The sequence below is a fragment of the Larimichthys crocea genome, chromosome XXIII (genome assembly GCF_000972845.2).
Source record: "Larimichthys crocea isolate SSNF chromosome XXIII, L_crocea_2.0, whole genome shotgun sequence".
Lineage (NCBI taxonomy): Eukaryota > Metazoa > Chordata > Actinopteri > Sciaenidae > Larimichthys > Larimichthys crocea.
In genome coordinates this window covers 7,045,712-7,062,338 of record NC_040033.1, presented here as the reverse complement: position 1 = coordinate 7,062,338, position 16,627 = coordinate 7,045,712, and the positions used below count along the sequence as shown (strand labels likewise).

At 43.1% G+C, this 16,627-nt stretch overlaps 1 protein-coding gene across 5 annotated transcripts in view; it reads right to left on the bottom strand.

The window, feature by feature from the left end:
* Window positions 1–16,627, bottom strand: part of asap1b (ArfGAP with SH3 domain, ankyrin repeat and PH domain 1b) — a 60,033-nt gene extending 43,406 nt beyond the window's left edge. For all 5 annotated transcript variants that reach the window (XM_019271643.2, XM_019271641.2, XM_019271644.2 and 2 more), the window contains exon 1: window positions 15,772–16,627. In XM_019271643.2, coding sequence (XP_019127188.2) covers window positions 15,772–15,897 — 126 coding nt within the window. In that variant the 5' untranslated portion in view covers window positions 15,898–16,627. The remainder of the gene's footprint in view (window positions 1–15,771) is intronic.

Sequence of the window (16,627 nt, the reverse complement as noted above, 5' to 3'; positions counted from 1 at the left end):
AACACTTCTGCTAGCTCCCGCTAACGCTACTGTTAGCTCCCGCTAACTCTACTGCTAGCTCCCGCTAACACTACTGCTAGCTCCCGCTAACGCTACTGCTAGCTCCCGCTAACGCTACTGCTAGCTCCCGCTAACACTTCTGCTTTCTCCTGCTAACACTACTGCTAGCTCCTGCTAACACTACTGTTAGCTCTTGCTAACACTTCTGTTAGCTCCTGCTAACACTACTGTTAGCTCCTGCTAATACTACTGCTAGCTCCTGCTAACACTTCTGCTAGCTTCTGCTAATGCTACTGTTAGCTCCTGCTAAAACTTCTGCTAGCTCCTGCTAACGCTACTGCTAGCTTTTGCTAATGCTACGGTTAGCTCCTGCTAATACTACTGCTAGCTCCTGCTAATGCTACTGCTAGCTCCTACTAACACTACTGCTAGCTTCTGCTAATGCTACTGTTAGCTCCTGCTAACACTACTGCTAGCTTCTGCTAATGCTACTGCTAGCTCCTGCTAATACTACTGCTAGCTCCTGCTAATGCTACTGTTAGCTCCTGCTAATACTACTGCTAGCTCCTGCTAATGCTACTGCTAGCTCCTGCTAACACTACTGCTAGCTCCTGCTAACACTTCTGTTAGCTAAACAGGCCTGATTTTTCTTATGTTGTAAAGTGTGAAGTGGCACAACCGAGGCAACGTGATCAGAGAAGATCAGTTGGTCATCGATTATGTCTCCAAAGTTTCTCACCCTGGTTGAGGCGACAGATCGGGAGTCAGTTCTGACGTTTTGAACACACAAGACAAAACAATCAACAGCTTGGCCAGCACTGTTTCAGCGGCCAATGTGACTAATGTGACTCGTTGAGATGTTTTTGTCGAAGCTGTTATCTCACAGCTTTTTAGGAGTAAAAGAAAAAAATCAATAAAATAGTCTGTCTTGGCACGCAGTCTTTGCAAACCCTTGGCAACAGTCAAGAATGCATCCAAACTCTGCTCTCCAAAAGACCGACGACTGTTGAATATAGTCAAAGGATTGTTTTTATCTGCCAGCAGCCAATGGCAAGCTCCCACTCAACCCGTGGGGGATTAACAAGTGCGACAATGCCAAAACATCTGCGGCCGCTCGTCTCTCCGCCCCGGCAGCCCAGCCGTGTAGATTTATTTTAGAGCCTCTGAGAAAAAGAAGTAAATAATAAAGTAAATTTCATGTCTTCGACTGAGAAATATGATCCTGAAAAGCCGTTTGTGCTGTGGAAGTCGACACGTCGGTGTCAGGATGCTTTTAAGTCTGTCGGAGATGGAGCCACAGAGGTCATGGGCCAACTCAAGAGTGGTGAAGGGCGGTGGACATGTATGGTGCCTCAGCGAGGGCGGATTTTATAACCAGCGTGCGAGCACAGAGGACAGAAAACGTCCTTCAGTGTTCATGAAATGTCTGATGATAAAATCAGGTGACAGAAAAATTATTTCTGGCACTGCATCCTGTCCAAACAGCGTTTAACTAAGATAAATATCACCTTGAGTTTGCTCACAGAGCTCACACCAGAGGAGGAACTAAAGATTATTTTTTATTTTCTTCAGTTATTTGGATGAATTAGTCTCAAAAGTCTCTCAAAATAGTGAAAGATTGGCCCATTTTGACTTTGTAAAACCAGAGTAAACACGTGCAGACTGCCTATTTTGTCTAAGAAACACTCAGAAACTCAAAAGATATTCAGTTTATTATCATAAAAAAAATACAAATATATCACCTAAGTTTCACACCAGAGGAGGAACTAAAGATTATTTTTTATTTTTTAGTTATTTGGATAAATTAGTCTCAAAAGTCTCTCAAAATAATGAAAGATAACTTTGTAAAACCAGAGTTAACGTGTGCAAACTGCCTATTTTGTCTAAGAAACACTCAGAAACTCAGTTTATTATCATAAAAAAACTACAAATATACATGTATTCGTTCATAATTAAAGGCTGGAAAGCCATGTTTGTAGTCCTGCTTCCATCGCCCCAGCTAATCTAAAATTTGGCAGAGACGTCATCAGCGGACCTGAGGCGGGCTTTCTGTTTTATGTCATTTTTAATTGAACATCTTCGTATTTTTCACTGTTTACGAACTAAAAATGAACAAAAAGACGTAGCTGCAGTCCTACTTAGAACAAAAACAACACCCAAAATGAAGTCTTCAAAGTGTAACCCGTGTGACCAACGGGGGGTCGATGGAGACCGACTTCCTAGTTCTCAAACAACCACACAAACACGCACAGCCATGCCCGGGAGGTCAGAGCCTCAGGGGGAAAATTTGTGGTTAAAGTGACTGGGCATGACTGACTGACTGGAGGCTGTCTCAGCTTCACGCTTCCTGCCCCCAGGCCTTATCCTCCCTCAGCAGCCCTGTCGTTTTCCCCTGCAGCCGTCCTTTGACAGGAAGCAGGAAGCGGCCAGGCTTGTCAGTGTCCTGTCCCGGGGTCGGCAGCACTCGGTCTAATGACACCGACTGCTCCTCCACTGACAGCTGAGGAATAAACACACTTTTCTGGCTTGTCTGGGAAGTGTCTTTTTTTTTCTTGATTCGCTGATCCACTCACTTTCACGGCACGTTAGCCGACCCTGAACTCATCCTTAGGGATGGGAATCGAGAACCGGTTCTTGTTAAGAACCAGTTCCGTGTGTTTCAATCCCATGAAATCGTTTGGCAACGATTCTCTTATCAATTCCAGAAAGCACGCTCGATTTTAGCAAGCACGACTAATTACGGCACGTAACTTACGCAAGTTTTACACGTGCAGTGCAATCAGTAGTAAACAATGGCACCCACTCGGTTCAAACGCTCCAAAGTTCGGCTGCATTTTGCCAAGAAAAAAGGCAACAGGGCGACTTGCAATCATTGCAAAGTGAAGATAACAGCGTCAGGAGGGAACGCGACGAACATGCAGAAACATTTGCGCACACAACATGCAGTATTTTTAAATGAATGTTGTGTTTTGGACACGCTTCGGACTGGAGATGAATCTCAACCTAGCGGCAGCAGCCAGGCTATGAGCACCTCTGCGGTTACTACGGAAGGTAACTCTGGTAAGTAACACGTTACTAGGCTGTGGGCCTCTTTTGACCTCGCTGTTGGTTTTGTAAGGTGATACGTGATACTTCTAACTAAACAAAGCTGATGCTGATCAAACTGTTTGTTCTCCTTTTTTCCCCAAATGAGAATCGATATAGAATCAAATTCCCATCCCTACTCATCCTCCTTCTCGCCCACCTCGGCATTTGGCGTCGCATCGACGGTTACCAAGGTGCTACCGGTGATTCGGCCGTCTCACGTGTCATCTCGACATTCTTCGCTGTGGGAAAGCTGCTCTGCACTGACTCAACTGAGCCACTGTGGCAGATTTGACTCCTCACCCGGTGGAGTTCACAGAAATATGCGAATATGCTAATTATTTCATAGAAGAGGAAAACAGGAAGGTGGCACCACTATCAAAGCACTTCCTTGGAGTCAGGACACGGAGGCTAAAAAAACATATGCAGCTGTACTTTTAGACAGAAAGTGACCAAAGAAATGAGTAAGTTTGAAGATATCACAGCTTTGCTTTGCCTCTTAGTTGTGTTAGAGGAGATCTGTCAAGTCATTTTGTCTGTCTGTTGAGTCTATGTGGCATGACTCAAGCAAGCAGGAAGGGTGGGGAGCCATTTTCATTGGCAGGAAACAAATGCACATCCCTTTCTCCGGGCTTGCAGCCGGAGAAGCCTTCGAGCTCTGCGAGTGGAATGGGAAAAATGAGAGGATGTAACATTTCCAAAAGCAGCTGAGGTCAGATGGCCTATTTCTCACCACACACACGGTACTAAAAGAGAGCGAGAGAGAGAGAGTGATCGACTGCCAGTGGTTTTGGTTTTGGTTAAGAGGTGTATCAGGACGACCACATGACCGATGTAAGGCGAATAAAATGAAGTGAAACTACGTTTGAACATCAATCAACGTGGAACTGAAATTTATGCCTCGTCACACAAAAAACTAAATCATACTTCTGCAATCAAAGTCAACTGTTTAGCAATGACGTGGCCGCGTGCTGATATTTCCGGAGATAAGCGCTCACATCTCTAGGTTGGAGAGAGGCTAAAAAGCAGAAACAGATAATGACACAGCAGTTAACTAAGATATCATGCATCTTTTCAGTAACCGAGAGATGAAACTTGCATAAAAGCCTTGAAAGATACTGTAATTTTATCATATGGTAGCAGCTGAAGAGCGACAGGAAAGTGGAGGAACGACAGGTCGGATTAGCCCAGGACAAACTAAAGTGGCTCTAGACGGAGCGTCACGGATACTATAGCTTCTCATTCACACTAGAAAGGAGCAGCTTCACTGTTAGATGCTATTAAATCCTACACACTGGTCCTTTAAGTTTTTTAGTCTTCTTTTAGTCTTTAGTCTTTTGTTTTTTAACAGCTGTTCATTTCAGTACAAAATGAAACTTAGTCTTAAATATTTGGTATTTAATCACGTAAACGTTTCAGTCCGAGTTATTCTTTGACAGAGCAACATTATTAGTAACGTGGGGATCCAGCTGAGAGCGGAGACTGTTGAGATTTCATTGCGGTTTGGACTTCCTTGTGGGACATCTAAGTGCTAATGGGAGGTTGCCACAAATGGGAATTGAAAGTTGGCTGCAAAAAGACAAAACGTTGATGACAGCGCTGCTGGAAAATCTGATCTTTAAAAAAACAACAGAAGGTTTGAACAGTGCAGTCGTGATCTTGATGTTGTTTGTCCAGACTGTAATATCTGAATCAGATTTGGTTCGGACATTTATTCGCCCCCTCAGGATCAATTGTAATCACGTCAGTGAGTCTTCCTCGAGTGTAATCTAAAACATAATTCTACCTCCAAAAGTTGAAGACTTTCCTGTCAGTTAAGTGCTAATAAACAAGCTGCCATGAATGGCAGAATAAAGAATGGACGGCGTATCCTTGAGCTTAGTGTGGTGGCTCTGGCAGTCCTGCCTTTTCCGCTTCACGACTAATCTAAATATCGTGGATCATCGGTGGACCTGAGGCGGGCTGAATGAAGCCCTGATGCTCAAACAAGCAGCTTAATTTGTCATCATTCAGCATTTCATATGACTCGTAACATCTTAAATCACTAGAGCAGTTTGTTATATTTGGTGGAATCCCTGAATCAGTTCGTATTCGTCAGGAAACAAACGTTCTCTTAGCTCCGCCACTGTTTGTTTTTTTTACTCGCCGATATGAAACCTCATAAGACAGACGATGCTAGCTGTCATTGTTTAATCATCAGCTGTGAGTTCCTTCCACTATTCTCCTGCTTGTGGCTGGTAATAGCAGCGCCTGTGAATAATCCCAACAGCTGCTTCACGTGACTAATGACTTCCTGACTGGTAAACACAACGCAGATAAAGGTATGCTGATTGTTTGATGTTCGGTAAGTGTAATGCAGCAGCGTGGGGGTGTGATCGTGCAAGCACATCGCTCTCTCGAAACAAGTGGTGGGCTGAAGCGAGCGTCGCGGAAGGGAAGCCACCGAACGATGTGTGAATGTAACACTGCTGCATGCATGGCCTCAACTTTTCTCCCTGAGATCTGCAGCAAGTTGATTTTATTCACAGCGTGGCCTCACCGAACTCAACACAGAAAGCAGCTTGTTTATTCTCTTTGAGAGCCGGACGCTAACAGCAGAGCTAATAGCAGCATAATGGAGTCATCTATAAGTTATATTGAATTCTCTCAAGTATGCAAGCTGGTTATACTGATAACATAAACCACCAGCGGAGAAGAGTCGTAGTTTTAGCACATAAATGCGCATTCATTGACTTAAAGGTCCAGTGTGTCAGATTAATGAGGCTCTATTTACAGAACATGGTAGAAATGTAATATAATATTCATAACTGTGCTTTCATTAGTGCGTAATCACCAAGCTGCAAACTCCATGGATGTGAAATTAAGATGCAGAAGTGCCAACAACTGCAGTTCCTCAAGCCTCCAAATATAACAAACTGCTCTAGTGATTTAGGTTTTGATGAGTCGTACGGTTCTTGAAATGCTGAATGATGACAACCACGATCAAAAACAAACTGCAGTTCCTCAAACGTCCACTTGAGGCTGGTTACAAAAGGAGTTTCCATGATGTTCAAACTTCACAGCAGAAATAAACATGTTTACAGCCTGGTAAAAGAAACAGTTTTGGTCTCTGTAGCTAATTTCCCCGTTCATGACAACTGTACTGAGGGTGAATTTTATATAACTCACCTGTTCAAATTATATTAAGACTTAAAGTTATGCATAATGAACAGCGTGGCCTCTTTAACTGACAGGTAGGTGTTGTTACAGGTGGCTTGTTTGAGCAACCAGGCGTCGGTTGGGGATTGTTGGTTGGACAAAGCATTTCAATATGTTTGACACTAATAACTGAAGAATTAACGATAACGAAAATAATTGTTGTTTACAGGTGTGTAAAATATGGGGTCAGTCGAGGTCAGTCTTGGTCTAGAGACCGGGCTCAAGACCACAACTGCAGGGATGTCACTTTATTGTCTGATTGATTTGGTAACTGTCCAAATCGTCTTGAATAAAATTAGTTTTTTTTTAAACCACAGTATGAAATAACACACCGCACATGTAAATACTGCAAGGCGACGCTTAAAGAGGTTTAAGAGGTGACTCAATGTAGCAACCACACTTCACCCCAAGAGTTCTCATGAATATTAGCTACCCAAATAGGCTATACTGTATACTGTCTGGTCTTGGGCTTGACTTGATCTCAAACACTCAAAGTCTTAGTCCTGTCTTGGTTTTGGTCATGTCTTGGTCTCGGCTCAGTTGGTCTCGACTTATATTGTTAATCCATTTCAAACAAAGAGAGAAGATCTAGAGTCAACATTAAATACTTTCAGTGTTTGAGTATTTATCATTTATAACACAGTAAAAACACAAATACTACACTAGAAGAGCTGGCAAAAGACCAAGACTTGTCTTATGTAACAACTCAGCGCTGTGTCGGTCAATCAAAGTAACGCTAAAATAAACTACTACAAGTTTTATCTAATCTTTCACTTGTCATTGATCAGCTGATAAGCCTGCCAGCTCCACTTCCTCCCAACCAGTCGCCAGCGCTTTAAGTCTTTGAGGCGTGCTGCCAAAGAATGTGCTCCCTTTGATAAACAACGCACAATCAGAAATAAAGTTACGTCTCCAGCCTGAGTAACATTCCTGCACAGCGCTCAGTCATGAGTCCTTGGCCAAAGTCACAGAGTGCTTTAACAGCATTCCTTCATGTTTTTTCAGCAGATGAGTCTCGAATTTCACACTTTATGGGACTCTGCTGGGCGAGAGACCGGAGCTATTCCCAAACCACAGGTGTATCTGCTCCCACGGGCCATTTGGATGCTCACGGATTCGAGCAACTGGACATACAGAAGAAGATAGAAATGCCTTCACTGTCACACCCAACAAAAGCCTGGCTGCACCGCTTAGTTTATAACATTCAGAGAGCCAAGACCGCTGCTGTCATGATGTAGAAAAGGACGTTGAATGGTGTTGGGAAAAGATGTAAACAACTCGTCTTGAAAGGCCTTTCCTCCAGGCTTGAATGACCCAGCAGGCGCTCTGCTGTTCTGGGAAAGGTAGCATTGAAATTCCAGCATTGAAAAGCTGAATCACTCACACACACATAGATATGGTCCAGAGCCAAAGACTAACAAAGCTCGTAGATAGAGATGTACTGTTTACCCCGCAGGCCTCAATAAGACAGCCAGCCGTCACAGGACAACACTGTCTCTTGGTTCTTTGGGGCAGTGCTTGAGGACAACAAAGTTAGCATCGCACTGACAGACGAAGAAAAACAAAGTGACACAAAAGATGAATAGAGCAGGAAGAAGAAGAAGAAGAAGAGCTGTGGTTGTTGTTAACGTCTCTCAGATCTGTCCTAAAGCTAGCTCTTTGTGTCACGGCCAGGGTGCAAAATTAACTCTTTTGTCAGGCGGCCAGTTGGCTAGTGAATGTTCAGATTTGATTAGCCACTGAATAAATTGGTGGAGCAGTGCTTGGCTGATGGCTGGTGCTAATTTTGTGGCCCGATCTCAGCTGGATAATATTCTCAAATATGAGACTTTGCACTCCATATAGTGACAATATATGAATGTGATTAATGGCATTATAGGATAGGATAATCTACAGGAAGGATGGATGATGGAGTCTAAAGCCATGAGAGCAGCTCTTACAGGACATAGACAGTATAAATATGCTGTTATGCTGCATTATGCTGTTTTTTGTACCAGGCTGTAAACATGTTTATTTCTGCTGTAAAGTTGGACATTTGAACATGGGGACTTATGGAGACTGACTCGTTCTGTAGCCAGCCTCAAGTGGACGTTTGAGGAAGTTTTTGGCATCTCCATGGAGCTGAAGCAAATTGCCTCAAAATATGAATATCTTCTTGATTTTATTTTATTTAGGTTGGTAACCATTGTATTATTGCAATATTACATTTTAGGGTGTGGTTTACCGTCATTATTGGCACAACAGTGATTGAAGTTGTGGATTTTAGACAACGTAACCCAAGAATAGTTGGTGTTTTTGATCTCCTAGCTTGATCTAGAGCATAAGGATGACATCAGTGAGTTGGACTGTCAAATAAACAGGGTGTGCTTTACCGTCATTATTGGCACGACAGTGATACTGACCGCAGCACATGTCATGTTTAGCATGTAAAATGTTAGTTCATGCTATTTTTCTACTTTTCTACTAAACACAAGTACGACTGAGGCTGATGGGAATGTTATTAGGTAAAATATAGTACGGGACAAAAGTCAGGGGATCGTTAAAGCGATTAGGATTCAGCCCATAGCAATCCGTAATAGTTGTTGAGATATTTCAGTTTGGTTGGCTAATAAAACTGTTACTGACTGATATCTCATTTTGTAGCTACGCTGAATTTCTCCATCGGGGATTAAAATGCCGGTCGATGGAGGCAGACTCTAACGCCGTCTATCCGGGCGAGGAAGGCTCCAGACAGATGTGAACACTGGCCCACTCTTCCTCGCCTAAATCTAGGGAAGTGCAGAGGGATCAGAGTGTCAGGGCAGAGTCTGGTCCGAGGCTAATCCGCTGCCGGCTAATAGCCCTTGATGATATACGCTGTGCAGCTGTGGCAGGAAGGTAGGCCAACAGCTGTGGCCCGCGGACCGATTATCAGATTTCAGCCACAGACGGCAAACAAGCCGACAAACAAGCACCACAACAGAGTCTTGCCTCCTGCTGTGGGAGACAGAGCAAATAAGAAAAAGGTTTGGAGGTCTGTTAGTATTTACAGAGGGAGGTTGTGAGAAACATTAACCCCCCGCTGGATGCTCTTTTATTTAACGTATCATCAATCTGTGACGTTCGGTTCATTCCTGGAGATGTACAACAAACCAGTGTGGTGCTGTAGCCGTCACTTATGCCTCATTCCCTTCGGAAATATTGGATTTCTGACAGCTACTACTGCATCGCCCAGCTGAAAATAAAACAAACACTAAAATGGCAGCAGTATCTTGCAGTTATAGCTTAAATAAAGTCCTACAGTAACACTAAAACAATGCCTGGATTCACTTGCTACACAAGTAACACAATAACGACAGCTACTTTGGGCATCATTTACATTTATGTGATGTGACCACAAGGCTAGTGACATTTAAATCATGCACATAACGGACAACACGATGCAAATGAAGAGTTAGGTCATGTGGTTTGGTAGCTAAGCAAGCAAGCACTATCTCAAAACAGCAGCAAATTTTGATAATTTCTGACATTTTAACTTCCTTAATCTTCATTTTTCCATTTGTCTTTGCTCCGCTCTTAACTTGCGTGGTCAGTAAGCGTCACTTGACCGCAGTATAGTAGCTCCACTGATGAGATAAACGCTAAGTTGAAGGACTAGTCAAGTTTTTTTTTAGCTCTCCCGATTACAAGTTCTTGTGTCTGACTTTTACTACTTTGCTGTTAACATCCAGGTCTTAAAGGGTCAAAAAACTCCGAGCAACAAAAAGAAAAATAAACATCATAGCACTGGTATCACTGTTTTGTTTCAGAGATGACAAAACTGCTTCTTTTTTTTTTTTTTTACAGTGCAGTTTAACTGGAACAAGATGTCATGTGAGTAACGGTGCCAAGGGACGAAAAATGCTCCCATTCTCTCACACCATATGATTCACTGGGTTTGGTGACACGGGGGACAAATGATGAATAAAAAGCCGTAACTTCATTAATAATTGAATTTGACACAGCTGTGCTCCTCGGTTGCAAATGCTGCAGAACAGAGCCTTAAATAGCCCGCACTCCGTTTTGTTATGTAAAGCCAAGTATGATAAAAACTCGTCTCCCCTCCGTCCTTTTGAATTATTCATTGTTTTCGCCTCATATCTGGGCTAAAAGGGGGACGAAAATGTGGAGCCAAGGACATTCAGAAAACACAAAAAAAACCTCCCATGATCCAATTTACCTATTTGCAACATCTAACGATAATTCAATTTTCAACAATGCAGCAAAATACAGCAGCTAACTGTATCCACAAATATATCTGTTATCTGTGCAGACTGGACGCCACATGTGACGAGTCTGGAGTCTCACATGACGTGTCGTCTAAATTATGGCCTCAGGTGCCTTTCAGATAAACAAGTTGAAGCTGTGACAACTGACAAATAGTGGATCTTTTATTATGAAGAGAAACAACAATGCTTTTGTGGATCATAAACACAGACACAGTCTTTAAAAACAACCTCTATGGACGTTTTATTATAAACAAACATGGTGCTGCCTTTTTGACCTGGTTTTGCACAACGTAGTGTTTTACTGCGTTCTGTAATTATCTTTTGTTTTTTCTACGTCAAGTTTTTGAGCTTATCTGAGAAAATATACCCACATTTTTTTCAACAGTGAGCAGCATCCTCAAACTTCCAACAAGTAGCAACCTGTCAATCTATTGATCGATTCAGTTTATTTAAAAAAGGGGGCTAAACTGTTTGAATCTGGCAAATCGCTGACAATAAATAAGACAATAAAAACAGTTAATTCCAGCTTAATTTATAAAAACTGCAGTTCCTCAAACGTCCACTTGAGGCTGGCTACAGAACGAGTCAGTCCCCTTGTTCAAATGTTCAACTTCACTTTTTAAACTCGTTTACAGCCTGGTACAAAAAATAGTTTTGGTCTCTGTAGCTAATTTCCCCGTTTATGACAATTGTACTGAGTCTGATTTTTTATATAACTCACCTGTTTAAATTATATTAAGGCTTAAAGTTATGCAGAATTAAGAGTGTGGATGCTTTGGCTTAATGTAGGCTACCTCAGGTCCACCGATGATCCAGGTTTTTGCCGATTTTTAGATCAGCCGGGAGGCTGAAGAGGCAGGACTGCAGATTTTGAGCTTCAAAATGGCTCCTCAAAAACCATCATGTCCATTCTTTATATCGTTAGTGACTTCCACTGATTGATTAATGAGACATTATCAGATATTGTTTCATCTACCGATGGCAAATATAAAAAGTCGCCAGTTCTTCAGTGGGGCTATTTTGATTAATTCATCTAGCAAATATGCTAAAAGTTTTCCTGGTTCGAGCTTCTCGAATGTGAAGATTTGCTGCTTTTCTCTGTCTCATATGACAGTAAACAGAATATATTTTACTGACAGGACAAGACACTTTATAGTGGTTGCAATCTCCACAGATTCTTCCAAAATGAGGCATCCAAACATGTGACTGGAATGACACAAACTCATATAAACTGACATAAATAAACTCTAAGTGCGTTTAAAGAATGGTAGGAATGTTAAGTTCTTTCCTGGCAAAACAGTTTTGCAATCTTGAGAGTTGCTCTCTCACGACTTTGGGGCGATGACTTTCAATATAAATACGCAGTGGTTTGGAAATAAACTCCTCATTCATCTTTTCCAAGTACAGGACAGCATGAAACTCTCTTAAAGCTTCAAATGCTGCGACTGAAAAGGCTGTTATATAAAAAAAGTAAAGAAAGTAAATATAAAAGGCCGCTGCCTATTAGGTCAAGCCCAGCCATGCTTGAATAGAATGACTGTGAAAAGTCAACATTTTTCTGCTCCGGCCCATGTGATGTGGTGTGAGAGGCATGCTCAAAGGAATGCCAATGCAGTGAGGGTTTCCCTTGTATCGCTGCGATGGCTCTCTGCGGTTTAGGAAAGCAAACCCAGTGACGCAAAGTGCCATCTGTGGGGGAAGAAAAGGGAGACAATACATGCCCCACGGGGGAATAACAAGTGCCTGCCGCTGCTAATTTTAACTCATATCGGAGGAAAAGTCTTGGAGTAATAACCTCTGACATTCTCAGACAAGTAAATGTCACATTTGCTGTTCTCTGCTGCTGCGACATGGAAAGGCTCAATCTGCTTCATTGTGTTTATAGCCGAGTTATTGTGTTTGCTCATTCGGAGGAAAGATCCAGCTCCTGATGAGCTTGTGTAAAATAAATTTATATATATCTATCTATATATATTGCTGATTTATCAGCCATATATAATGTTTTTTGTTTGAGGCTTTTTTAGTTTGAGTTTGTACGCAGGAGAAAATCAGATCATGACAAGATGATTTGTGTTTTTACAGACTTTATGCTGCAACTGTGAATTTCCTTTAAGCAATATTACACGAGAGGGTGTGCGTTACCGTCATTACTGGCACGACAGTGCTGCGGTCAGTATCACTGCCGTGCCAATAATGACGGTAAAGCACACCCTCTTTATTTGACAGACCGACATACGTCATCCTTATGATCAAGCTAGGAGATCAAAAACACCAACTATTCTTGAGTTACATTGTCTAAAATCCATCAATCACTGTTGTGCCAATAATGATGGTAAACCACACCCTCAAATGTAATATTGCGATTATACAATGGTTACCAACCTAAATAAAATAAAATCAAGAAGATTGATATTTTGAGGCAATTTGCTACATGGAGATGCCAAAAACTGCAGTTCCTCAAATGTCCACTTGAGGCTGGCTCCAGAAGTGAGTCAGTCTCCATAAGTCCCCATGTTCAAATGTCCAACTTCACAGCAGAAATAAACATGTTTACAGCCTGGTACAAAAAACAGTTTTGGTCTCTGTAGCTAATTTCCTTGTTCATGACAACTGTACTGAGGGTGAATTTATATATAACTCACCTGTTCAAATTATATTAAGGCTTAAAGTTACGTGTAATCAACAGCGTGGCTGTCTTGTCGTAACAAAGATATCTACAAAGATAATTTTTCCATGGACAGATTTGGCTACTAAGTCTGTGGGCTGTATTTTTATGCGTACACGTGTCAGCAACTCAGCGCACAATCGCATTGGTTACAAGAAATTACGTGTTCAGGGCGCGAATTAACTAAAATTATGTAGCGATATTAGTACTAACTGACCAGCAACATCATCCATGAGCTAGCCGATCAAACACACCAACTATTCTCGAGTTAGTTTGTCTAAAGTTTATAGATTTCACTGCTTTTTTTGCTTGGGTAACCATCTTCCAAGGCTGCGTTCAAAGTCATTTATCCTCATTTTTGACTATCGTCATCCTCCTGTATTCTCTAGAATCTGGACGAACAAAAGATAATTACCGCCTGCAACTTCACCAACGAAATATCCTGCATTGCTTCACGGGAAACGCAGTGCAAAAACACCACAACAATGGCCGCTTTAACGCCCAAAATGACACCAAAATAAAACCCAGACACACCAACCAACATCCGGTTTGCCACCCACACACAAGCATAGACACAATGCCTCAATCTCCTGAAGCCAGCGAGCCTGAGAGGTTATTTTTAAAGACTTTATCGCTCCATCTCCAGCTCATTGTTTTCCCTGATCCAGGAGTAAACAGCAAATATCTTTGTGAGGTCTGCTGCGGCCACAGGCGGAGAAGGAGTTGCAGGGTGGAGGCCGGTGAGTCATGAATACTTTTGTGTCATTACGCGCAGATCAATAATTGATGCGTGGCGCTGAATTATAAGATGCTATGACAACTTTTTTTTCTTTGCACCTCCAGATGACTCACCCACCGTCCTTTCTTCCTGGGAGGTCAACTCACCCCCTAGAGTTACAACGGCATCAAATATTCAAGACGCACCATTGCATAATTTACCTTGTCAATAACAATGCTCAGCAGAAACCCGGGACATTTTAAAACAAACTCATCTTCTGCAGCTGTTCTGTTGTGGGGCGTGTGATGCAAGCGAGTGGCTTACATGTCCACGCAGGGATCAAACAGCGTAGCTAATGTTATAAAACACACTAATCTCAGTGTATTCGTGGCTTTAGGCTGGCTTTCTTATGGGTGTATCCCCGTTTGAGTAACCCCCGCCACCAAGGCTGACTCCTCTAGACTTGTTCCAGGGGGCATCTTGCTTTTGTTCAGACGCAGCGGTGTTGCTCACTCGTTTTTTGGTGTTCCTCGTCATGTGATCTGTGCAAAAAATTCCAGAGCGGCTACTGAAGCCCCAGCGCACATGGCGGCCTTTTCTAACAGATGTTTTTCGTTTGTGCTGCTGCAGTCTCTCTCTCTCTCTCTCTCTCTCTCGGTTTGGAGCCAGAGAGGTGATTCATGATGCGAGCCTTTTCCTTGTTACAGTCAGCAGACACAAACTGTGCTCAGGGTTTGAGCGTAAACACCGCTCTGATTCTGTTTTGTTATATATTTCTTTTAATTATTATTATTATGTACAATACTCTGACTGTTAGTATGTTAAAAAAGAGGAGAAGGCCTCTGTTTTTTTTGTCCCATCTCTTGTTACCGTCCTGCTTTTCTTAATGTTTACATGTGATCCGCTGTTATTAAATTACAAACAAATGTCCCCTAGTTCGCTTTAAAAAGCAGCACGCACGCACGCCGCTCTGCATGGCAGATTACGGTAAACACCGTGAGCCTGGAGTCATTCACGTCTGCAGCTTTAAAGTGGAGGAATTAGGTCACATTCGTGGCATTAAAGGTGTGCACTCCCCCTGGTTTGATGCTCCATTTAATCATAGCAGGCCGGGGAAAGGATGCCAACGGAGGTTAGCGATGGCGTCAGTGGGGGGTTGGGAAACACACACACACATACACACACACACACACATAACAACACACCTGCCTGGCCTGATTACACTCTGGCCGACATGATCGAAGGTGACACAGCATCACAGAGTGACTTTGGGGCGTGTTTCTGTGCAGTTTTCTTTTTACATGTGGGCCTATGTGAGAGTGGATTATCTTGATACAGTTATATCCAGGTCTTTATCTCACACACACACACACACATAACATATATATACACACACACACTGCTACAGCTACAGCCTGGCAGCATGCTCTGAAGCTCTAAGTTATGTAATAGTGAACACAAGAGAGCTGCAGGCCTGAGTGCACATCCTCCTATACCCTACACTCATCCAACAAAAGCCATCATCACCCCCCTCCTCCTGCCGCTGCTCCTCCTCTATTATTACTATACATATCAGGCGAGAAGGAAGATGAGGAGGTGGAAGATGACACACACACACACCAACAGCATCTCTGCATCCACTACACACTGTGTGTGTGTGCAGAAATGTTCATATATATGATGTAAAATGCAATTTAAGGTGCAACAGGTGCAGTTATTTTCATTTGTAATGATGCACAATGAGCTGGCAGTGTCAGCAGTTGGATTTAAGGCATTAAAAGTGCATTTTTTATTTATGATTAAACCATCCATCCGTCCATCCATCCATCATGCAGGCAGGCTGACACAGTGGCCCTTACCTCCTCCAGCACATTCACCGTGTTCCTGCAGCTCTGCAGTCGGGTCGTGAAGCTGGACGTCGTCGGGGAATTGTAATCCTCTGTCGTCTCCGAGAGAAACTCGGACACCGATATTTGATCCGGCATCCTTTAAACGAGGAGGAGGAGGTGGTTGAGGAGGTGGAGGGGGTAAATAAATGCCCACAGGAAGGGTTGGCGATGAAAGCTCAGAGGTACAAAACCATGTAAGATTTAAAAAATATATATAAGAGCCAGAGAGGAGGAGGTGGAGGTGCAGCAGGGAGGGAGTCGACGGATTTTTTCCCCCTTTTTGCAAAACTACCGAGATGATTAAGACGTGTCTTCTTTCTCCGGTGACTTCTCAAATGACTTCACTGCTCCCCCGGGGCCACGGGAGGAGGGAATCGACCAAACGTCCGCAGGCTGCGTCCCCGTCCGAGGTGTCTACTCCTTCAACAGACGACGCATTTATAAATAGTGTCACTGAACCTCGGAGGAAAACCCGCCGTGAAGAATAGCGGATGCCCTCATTACAGCTCTACAGATGTTCAATAAACCCCCCCGCGCGCACACACACACTCACTCACTCACTCACTCACACACAACACACACACACACGCGCGCGCGCGCTCTTGTCGTCCAAAAAAAAAAAAAAACAGCCGTTACCTCAGCCTTTTTTTCACGCTACAATTTATCATAGTCCATGTTCACGCCGAGGTTCGTCGTACAAACTGCGGCCGGGGTTCGGTGCTCTCTCCGTCAGCCGTGGTTTGTGTTTTTAACGGTAAACGGTGCCGCAGACACACACTCACTGCTGCTCGGCCGCGCTCGAGCTTCTTCTCCCAACCGCTGTCAA